Source organism: Malania oleifera, chromosome 1 (assembly GCF_029873635.1).
Source record: "Malania oleifera isolate guangnan ecotype guangnan chromosome 1, ASM2987363v1, whole genome shotgun sequence".
NCBI classification, from domain to species: Eukaryota; Viridiplantae; Streptophyta; class Magnoliopsida; order Santalales; family Ximeniaceae; genus Malania; species Malania oleifera.
In genome coordinates, this window is record NC_080417.1 from 145482176 (window position 1) to 145493008 (window position 10833).

Sequence of the window (10833 nt, forward strand, 5' to 3'; positions counted from 1 at the left end):
TTTAAATTTCGATGAAATTAAATAAAATATAACATAACAATATAATATAAATAAATATTTAAATTTAAAGCAAAAAATTTCAGGCTTATATGTGGCAAAACACAATGCACAATAAATTTTTTGAAAATAATACACATTTGAAACAAATTTCAAAGAGTCATCTCTATTCTCATTTATTGAGAGCGAAGGCACGTTTCTTTGACGTGCCGTGCAGGTCATGCAAATGTATTATAACACGCTGTAGACGGGTCATCTATACACGTGGCCTTTTCTAATTGGCAAGCAATTCGTGCCGTTTCCATTCTAAGCCAGCTGCGCTTCCTATAAATAAAGCCTGCCCTCGCTCCTCCTCCTTCATTCTCAGTTACTGTTTCTTTCTTTCGATTAATTATTCTCTAGTTATAGCCTCTCGATTTCCTCTTCTCTCAAGGTACGATCTTCCACTTGCTTTCATGTTCTTTTGGACAGATTAGATCGGGATGGTCGTTTTGCCTCTGTTCTTTTGTTGAATTTTGATGTATGTTCCTTTTTTTTTTTTTTTTATGAATTTATTTTCCAGTCTGACAGCCAGATCTGGTTTGTAGGACGTTTTATTTTTAATTTCTTCTTTATTCAAAGTTCTCGATGGATCGCCAGATCCGAGAATTTATTTTCTTTTCCTGTATCCGTAGTGAGGGTTTCAAATATGTTCTAAGATTTTGGTTTTTTTTATGTATGTTCCTTTTTTTTTTTATGAATTTATTTTCCCGTCTGACGGCCAGATCTGGTTTGTAAGACGTTCAGAGTTCTCGATGGATCGCCAGATCCGAGAAATTATTTTCTTTTCCTGTATCCGTAGCGAGGGTTTCAAATATGTTCTAAACTTTTGGTTGACTATTTCCAATCTGGCTTATTCATTTTCTTAGATCTGGTTTTTATTTGTTTTCCTTCAGCGAAGTTCTTTGTTTGTGTGTTTCTCGATCAACTTTATTTTCAAATTTTGTATTAAATTGGGTTAAAAAAATTTAAAAATAGTGAAAGTGGTTTGTTCTTCATATGTTGTTACTTGATGCGTCTTCCAGATTTGATGCTCGCCAGAAAATAATCAAAAGATCAGTTGTTTTCCAAATTTAATAGAACCTAATTCGTTATATTTTTCCTTTTCCAACATCGCACGGAGAATTTTTTATCGCAATAAATTTATCGTATTATTATTGTCATCATGCTGTTGTGTAAAGAAACCCGCATACCCTGCAAAATTCATTTTACTATTACAGCTCATTTGTTTTCATTCTTCTAAATTTTTAGCCCAATCTGATTGATTATTGTGCTGATATAACAGATGCAGATCTTTGTTAAGACTCTGACCGGCAAGACCATCACCTTGGAGGTTGAGAGCTCCGACACCATAGACAATGTCAAAGCTAAGATTCAGGATAAGGAGGGCATACCCCCAGACCAGCAGAGGCTCATTTTCGCGGGCAAACAACTCGAAGATGGCCGCACCCTCGCGGACTACAACATCCAGAAGGAGTCTACCCTCCACCTGGTGCTCCGCCTCAGGGGTGGAATGCAGATTTTTGTCAAAACCCTCACGGGCAAGACAATCACCTTGGAGGTTGAGAGTTCCGACACCATTGACAATGTCAAAGCCAAGATCCAAGATAAGGAGGGCATTCCCCCAGACCAGCAGAGACTGATATTCGCCGGCAAACAACTGGAAGACGGCCGTACCCTTGCCGACTATAACATCCAGAAGGAGTCGACACTGCATCTGGTGCTGAGGCTCCGTGGTGGGATGCAAATTTTCGTGAAGACCCTCACCGGGAAGACGATCACATTGGAGGTGGAGAGTTCAGACACCATCGACAATGTGAAGGCCAAGATTCAAGACAAGGAGGGTATCCCACCGGATCAGCAGAGGCTGATCTTTGCCGGCAAGCAGCTCGAAGATGGAAGAACCCTTGCGGATTATAACATCCAAAAGGAATCGACCCTGCACTTGGTGCTGCGTCTCCGCGGAGGAATGCAGATTTTCGTGAAGACCCTGACGGGGAAAACCATCACACTTGAGGTGGAGAGCTCCGATACTATTGATAATGTGAAGGCCAAGATACAGGACAAGGAGGGAATCCCGCCGGATCAGCAGAGGTTGATCTTTGCGGGGAAGCAATTGGAGGATGGCCGGACATTGGCCGATTACAATATTCAGAAGGAGTCCACCCTGCATCTTGTCCTTCGTCTCCGTGGTGGTTTCTGAGCCATTGGCAATGGTGGGGGTTGTGGCTTGTGTCATGTGGGGTTGGGTATGAAATCAGTTGATAGACATTTTCTGTTTTTCAATTTAATATGTATGGTGAGGAGGTCCTAAGGAGTTCTTAATGTTGAATAAAATTTTAATTTTAAATTTATATGCAAGGTTTCATTACTTACATTTTCTACGAAGTTTCGAATTTGGTATTTGATGCCTTTGCTTTGCTTTGAATGCCTTTGTAAATTAGGTTGGTTAAGATTTGTTTATATATAATAAACAATTTCAATGCTGAATTTAAAATTTTACTCTGTATATTTTTCTTAATTTTGTTAGAAAAATTTAAAGGATTTGGACTTTCTAAAATTTTATGTACAGATCTCCAAATTTTATGATATGAAATATCATGAGATTTTCAAAATTATATCTGATTTAATTTTTATTTCTGTTTGTTTTTAATTGCAATTTTTCACAAAACATTTGCTTTAAAATAAGAATTTTTATAATATTTTTTGAAAATAATTTAAAAGCAAAAAATTAGATTGTTATTATGAGATTCAAATCTAAAATTTTATTTTAATCTTTTAAAATATCTAATGGTAATGAGATTCAAATCTAAAATTTTATTTTAATCTTCTAAAATATCTAATGGTAAAAAAGAAAATAAAAAAATACACATCTCATGAATTGATTAATGTTTCTGCTGCTATTTGAATGAATGTTAGTGAAAGTGTTTCGTGAATAAATATTGGTAAACGATAAACTGGCTAGTTAAGTAAGAGTACTTTAACTAGCGCTGCACGGCCCTTCACAAGGGTGTGAAAATAGTCAGACCGTGACATTTGGTATCAAAGCTAAGTTCGTGACACTTAGTGAGAGCCCAAGGTTGAGTTGCTATGTGAATTCAATTGCCTTTGTTGTTGGATTTGGAAAGCTTTGGTAAGTGACTATGACACCAAACAATGTTGAGAGGATCAACGTGTTGGAAGCACAGGTTGAGACAACAACCAATACTGTGGCCGCGGAGGGGGCTCAGATGAGAGAACTTGTTGATGAAGTGATGTGATGACAAAAGCATCAAGCAAGTTTGCTAGGTGAGATGTCAGAGGACTCTCGCCACATAGTTGAAACTTCGCGAATGGCTGATCTGGATGCAAAGGTGAATCTGATGGTTCTTACTATGAGGAACTCCAATACTCTAGGAGTTAGCAAGACCAAGGTGCCCGAACCCATGACGTATGGGGGTGCCCGAGATGCCAAGGAGTTAGAAAACTTCTTGTTTGATGTGAAGCAGTACTTTTGCACTGTGAGGATGACCTCAGAACAGGCAAAGGTGAATACTGCGACCATGTACTTGGTTGGTAATGCCAAACTGTGGTGGCGTACTGAGTACCAAGAGATTGAAACTGGGCGTTGTGTAATTGATAATTGGGTAGACTTGAAAAGAGAGCTCAATGCCCAATTTTTTCCTGAGAATGTTGAGTATAAAGTAAGGAGAAAACTGAGAGATCTCAAGCATACGGGGTCGATCAGGAAATATGTGAAACAATTTTTTGCCTTAATGTTGGATGTTCGGGATATGTAGGAGAAGGACAACTTATTTTATTTTCTAGAGGGGATGAAACCAAGGGCAAAAACTGAATTTCATAGGCAAAAAGTTCAAGACTTGTCTACGTTGGTAATGATACCGCTTCGTCCAAACGATTTGGCGGAGAGGGAAACAGTGGAAAGTCTTTCAAGAAAGGCTAACCCAAGAGTGGGCGAGCCGACACTAAATCATCAACCTTAAAGGAAGCTTTGTCGTCTCAAGGGTTCAACACGCCCAATGGAAAGGGGAAGAGTAAAATTTCGTGTTACTTGTGTAGTGGATCTCACAGAATGAGTGAGTGTCAACACAAGGAATTACTCAATGCCTTACAAGCTTCTACTTCAGGAAAATGGGTGGAAAGCGAGGAGGAAGAGGATGATGCCCCGAGGGTGGGTTCAGTGCGGCTGGTGAGCGCATTGGAAAAGCAAACAAAAACACCGAAAGTTACACGAGCAAAAGGGTTAACGTTTATGGACTTGAGGATAAATGGGAAGAGTACCCGCGCTATGGTGGATATGGGGGCTACTCATAATTTTGTTTCGTAGTTGGAAGCATGAAGACTCAACTTATCATTAGATAAGGATACAAGCCGCATGAAAGCAGTTAACTTTGTAGCCCAGCCTACTTTAGGAGTAGCCAAGTAAGTGACTGTAAAACTTGGACAGTGGGAAGGTCATGCGAATTTCACAACGGTGCCATTGGATGAATTTCCAGTCATTCTAGGAATGGATTTCCTAAGGGGGACGAGGGTAGTGTTGATGCCTCGGTTGGTTCCCTGTGTTTGATGGGAGATCACTCGTGCATAGTACAAGTCGTTGCAATGAAAGGAAACGACGAGAAGTCCCTTTCAGTCATACAACTCAATGAGGGATTGGGTCAGGGTGAGCAGACACGTCTAGCCACGGTGGTGGTAGACAAATAAGTAAGCCAAGAGCTGGAGCCTACAACCATCCAAGTGGTGTTGGATGAGGATAAGGAGGTGTTTCCGGATAAACTGCCTCACAATTTGCCTTCACGACAGACTGTGGAGCACAAGATCGAGTTTTTATCAAGAGTGAAACCACCTGCTAAAGGTTCACGTTGGATTGCGCCTTGAGAGATAATAGAGTTGGGGAAACAACTTGATGAATTGGAAGCGGGATGTGTTCGCCCTTCCAAAACACCGTTGGGAACATCAGTGTTGTTTTAGAGGAAACATGAAGAGCATCTACTGAAGGTGTTCAACAGGCTGAGGTGAAATAGTTTGGATGTGAAGAAAGAGAAGTCGTATCCGGAAGGGTATGGAGAAGGTAAGGATGATTCAAGAACGGAAAATCCCCACGTCAGTGAAGGAGTTGCGTACCCTTCTTGGCCTTACTAAATATTGCAGGAAATTCATTGAGGGGTATTCGCGGAGAACGACTCCAATGATAGGACTACTGGGGAGGTATTATTGGCCGCATATGCGGGATGATGTGGTTGATTATACCAAAACTTATCTCACTTGCCAACAAGACAAGGGGGAGCAGAAGAAGTATGGTACTTTCATGGCCGCACCAAAGTGCTGCTTGGCGGAGGAGACGACGCAATTGTTCCTTGCAACTATTGCGAAATACTGGGGTGTTCCCCAAGTTATTATTTGTGACCGAGATTCAATGTTCACCGACAACTTCTTGATAGAGTTTTTCAGGATATTCAGGTCACATCTTGACATCTCTTCGAGTTATCACCAACAGATAGACGGACAGATGAAGAGATTCAGAGAGCTACTAGATGAGTACTTGTGCCATTGTGTCAACAACAACCAAAAGAATGGCGTGCAACTACTTGATGTGGCTCCGTTCTTGGGCAAAGGCGCTCAACAACCAACAAGAGCCCTTTTGAGCTTGTTACAGGCTAGCCGCCGTTGTTACCTCACACAGTAGGTGAGCCATACAGACGAAAGAGTCCCAAGGCGTACATCTTCACCAAAGAATGGAGATAGAATGCAGAGTTTGCCCGAGCCTATCTGGAGAAAGCTTCTAAGCGGACGAAGAAGTGGACACATCAATAGAGAAGACGCAGTTTCATGTCAACTGCCTCAAGCCGTTCAATGCCAACACCAAAGACGTGAGCAGAAGTCAATCCAACCGGGAAGAGTTGAAGACAGTGCAACCTGACAGATGTGAATTTGAAGAGATCCTTGCAGATAGAAAGTTCATATCCTCAAGGAAGAAGCGGCAGAAGTTCCTAGTGAAGTGGAAATGCCTTGATGACAAAGAAATCAGTTGGATTTCTGCAGAAGATAGTCAACCGTTGTACCTACCGCCAAAAATCTACGAGGACATCGACTGCATAAGTGGGGGAGAATGTCTAGAAAGGACATACAAGTTGAAACCCAATCAATACAACTCTAAAAAAACATTCAAAATATGACGTAAGAGTTTTGGTATTGTTTCTGTTAAGATGAAAAAGTGTGGAGAACAAGAGTGATTAAGAGAGAAGATCAAGTTAAGAGCACTTGAAAATTCAATAAAGATAACTTCTCTGTCATCTCTTGGGTTTGAAAAAGGCATGTACATAGAGTTTTTTGTTAACTAGTTGTTTTCTACCTATCTGTGATGTCCCGATTTTTCGTACAATTTTTTTTCCTCAATAATAAATAAATAATTACATGTCATCTATAACATTCACAAATCGGTCACATCAATAACCCTACTATCATTCATACGACCCGACCCACATTTGGTACCGGGTAAAAAGTTATTTTATTATACAACCTAACAGCGGAAGACAGTATATACATATCAGTCAAAATACAATATCTAGAGTATCAACGTACATAAATACACAATACTATCTCATACCCAAAAATAATACAATCCTAGGGAATCACACCTCCCTAGTCCTAACTCACCCTGTATATCAGGGTCTCAACTCTCTATGATCACGGAACTCTACCACCTGACCTATCTCTGTCCCCTGAAAAATTTAGATAATTTGGGTGAGACACATCTCAGTAAGAAGGAATAAATTATTTACAATGTGTGGCCATATGAGTACAATTATAATACACTTTACTTTTCAAATTACCATTTCATTTGAGAAAATACACTAATATACATATTCTCATAATCGTATAGATATACAACACAAGCTTTTATAAGCTTTAAAATCATTTATCAAATTCAAAGATATCCAACACATGATTATCTGCGAAGTTCCTGAGAATAGGGAAGATTACCCGCCCATATAGGTAGCTTCCCTCTTCCCTAACACGTTATGCAACCACGTATGGCCACATTTGATACCTATCAGGGCACTCACCTTACTCAGTGGGCCCTCAGGCAGAGAGTTTCACTTCGTCACAATTATTCATATTATTAACTTAAGCGGTTCCATTTTATCAATTTTATCATTCTTTATTTCTCAATTTCCATTCTTTCCTTCATTTCTCATTTTAGCCAATTTTATCACTCTTTCACTTTTCATTTCCACTTTACTTTCCAGCTCATAAGTATTCTCGGTATCAAATACCAACATTGCGTCTGTAACTCATGGCCACCCTGAGGATCTTTCTATACACACCATGCTTCCCCCAGTGGTCAAGGTTGTGCGGCCCGAAGGCTAGATCTAATCGCGATTGGCCGACCCGGTTAGATCAAATAATATATCACATATCGCGTCTGTAGTACGACTGGCTGGTCAATAACTCTAATTCGGACTTAGGGAGTCCAACAACCCTACACAATGGCACAGTTGACTGTCACGCCACACGCTCCAAGAGTCCGTGTGGTTGCACTAACACCACTTGCAACGGTACCGTGCTCAATATCATAACCATCCAACAGGGTTTACCACCACATACCCGCAATCATTATGCGGTATTGACATTTTATCATTCATAATTCACGTATTTCCACATTTCTCATTTTCATATTGCAGAATTAACATTGCAATATTTTCATTTCACATATTCGCATTTCAATATTAGTATTATCAACACATTTCATCATTTAAATGATATTTTCTCAGTTCATAATTCATCTCATCTCATACTATCATATACATATCTTATTTCACAATTACTCAATATTTCTCAAAACACATTTCCATATTTCACCTTTCTTCATTTTATCAGAAAATACATTTCTTGCACATTTCACTTTCATCATTTTCTCACATTTCAATTCTCATATTAAAACACATTTCAGTATCACATATTTCACAGGGTAAATCATCTAACTCAGTTTAAACATTTCTCAATATAAATCATATGCCACACAAATTTCATCTGATATTTATATCATAATAAATTTCAGGTAAAATTACATATGTCATTTTCACATATTTCTTAACCCATAATTTTCATTAAAAAGACTGTTATAATTTATTCCCTTTACCTGACTTACTGAGAGTCTCGCTAGAATCCCAAATCCTACGCCCTTGGCGCCCGAAATTTAACTCCTGTAATTTACATTTTCCCGATATTAATTAATCAATTTCTCTAAAATAATACTCATCTAGCCTTCTCTAGGCTCCATATACCTCGAATTAATATTTAAACTATTATTTAATACTCCCACTTAATTTTCTGAATTTTGCCTGCGGGTCCCAAAATTACACCTACGGCGCTCACCCAAGTCCTAAATTTTAGAAATCCTACTTTAACTCCAGATGCTCAATATTTTAGCATTTCTAAATTAATGCTAATTAATTAAAAATAAACCCCTTCATAACCCCCGTACCCCAAATTTAGGGTTTTGGCCCGACACTCCCACGAGAATTTCGTCCCCCTAGACTTGTAGAGAATCATCCCTAGATTCTCGTGGTGGTGTCCGTTCGTCAATTGGGCTTATATTTTGTAAGAAATAAAAGAAGAAAGGAAAAATGACTTATCCTAGGGAATACGCTTATGCCGCTCCTACCACCGATCCGCTCCGGTAGAAATGACGACAGCGGCGAATGAAGTCCAGTGGTATCTTCGGATTTTCGATCGGGCGAAAATCCGTCACAAAATCGAGGAGAGAGGGAGAGAGAATGAGAGGAGAGAGAGAGAGAGTTGAGAGTTGTAGAGAATAAAGAAAATAAAAGAAAAGAAAGAAAGAAGAAGGAGAAAAAGATGGGTGGGGGAGGCGGCTTCAATAAAAAAAAACAAGTTCATTCCCGAAGCTTCTAGCTTCAGGAATGATAATAATAATAATAATAATAATAATAATAATATATTTTATTAATAAAAATAAAAATAATTTTTTAATTATTTTTTTCCTTTTTTTTAAAAAAAAATATGATTAATTAATTATTTATTTACTTTTTTTTTATTTTTATTTTTTAGTTTTTTGGAATCATTCCACTAATCTTTTATAACCCTTTTTGGGGTTATTACACTATCAGAGTAGGCCTCCTGTAACATCTTGCTAAATTAATTGAGATTTCCCTTACTTTTTTTTTTATATATAATTACTGTGAAATTCCACTGCTCTGATACCAAATTGAAACAACTTACTAATAAAATAAATTATTTTTCCCTATTTTAATATCAAACATTAACTTAAATAGCGGAAAGCCACACACATAAATATAACCACATAAATTACAATACCAGAGCATCTAAATATCCCATAAATTATACATAAATCACAGTTCTCCTCAAAACTATTCCCTAATGAAGTCAGGGCATACAAAAATACTACTAACCCTTAACAGAGCAGCCTAACAGCCCCTCTACTTGCGAGCTTGATCCGCTCGCCCAACTGGTTCACCTAAAAAAAAATTCAATACTGGGATGAGTCAACGCTCAGTAAGACGAAACATGCTATTACTAGTATGTGGCCACTGAGCTATATTTTTGTATAAATAATCTGATTTAAAACTAATATCATGGATAACTGAAATTGTAAATGCTGGTATAAATAAAATATATTAAAACTATATAAACTTACTTTTCATAATACTACTACTATTTTTGGAAATCTACTTATACGTATAATATCTGAGAAAATTTTCCTAGATGACTGTATTTCATGATTTAACCCCTCATGACAGGGTTGTGCGGCCCGAAGGCAAGACCTGTCCTGGCTGGCTGACTAGTGTAAGTCAACTGAGCTCTGACAGTCTGATCGACCCCCTCAATCCATATCTGATGGAGAGTCTGTCCTAACGTGGGCACGATCGACCTCATACCACTTACTATCTGAGTAAAGTGGTTGCACTCTGAACTGAATGTCTATAGCTACGGTACCGTGCTCTGCTAAATCTGATCCATCAGGGTCTGATATTATATAGGTAGCTGATATCTTTAACATACTGTTTTACCATGATTTCTGAAATAACCATAACCCTATAAAAATTTATCTGGAATTCTAAATTAATTGACTGAAAATCTAATTTATGTATAACTGAATTGTTATCTGTAAAACTGAATATCAGGGCGTTATGGTACTAAAAAACTGATTATTCTGAAATTACTGGAAATACATTTTTCTGAGTATATTGTATACTGAAAGTCCTTTATTCTATAAGCATGTAAATATCGTGGTATTTCTGTTCATAAACTGTAAACATGGTATTCATAGTTTGTATAAATACGGTAGTATACTCTAATCAACTCCAGCCACACTATTAAATATTATCATAATCGGGCTCTGAAAACCGTATATATAATTTGAATAATAATTTGATAACAACCTATATTTTGTATTAAAATCATAATTAAGTTTCCTAGCATAGCATGTTTCCCTTACTTGACTACTAGAAAGCCCCTACTGAATATTGGTCCTACACTCGCGGGGTTTCCCACTCAACTCCCTGAAAACAACATTCACCATAACAAAATATCATTATTTCTCTGTCTACTTCATTTCCTACAACTGTTGGAAAGCCTAATTTCGAATGAAATACCTTACCCTGAACTTGGGGAGAAATTCAACTCAATCCCACCAACGATCCGCCTCGGTAAACTTCGAGAGAACTTCTCTAAAAGTGTCGTGGTGGCCTCAAATCGTCGATCTGGCGACTGACAGGGCCGAAATCGAAGAGAGATGGAGGGGAGACCATA

The 10833-nt window shown here is 38.2% G+C and overlaps 1 protein-coding gene across 1 annotated transcript; it reads left to right on the forward strand.

The window, feature by feature from the left end:
- Positions 1–261: 261 nt before the first annotated feature.
- LOC131145494 (polyubiquitin) lies at positions 262–2390 on the forward strand. Its single transcript, XM_058094600.1, has 2 exons — positions 262–430; positions 1322–2390. The coding sequence occupies exon 2, from the start codon at positions 1322–1324 to the stop codon at positions 2237–2239; it is 918 nt and encodes a 305-aa protein (XP_057950583.1). The 5' UTR covers positions 262–430; the 3' UTR covers positions 2240–2390.
- The last annotated feature ends 8443 nt before the right edge of the window (positions 2391–10833 follow it).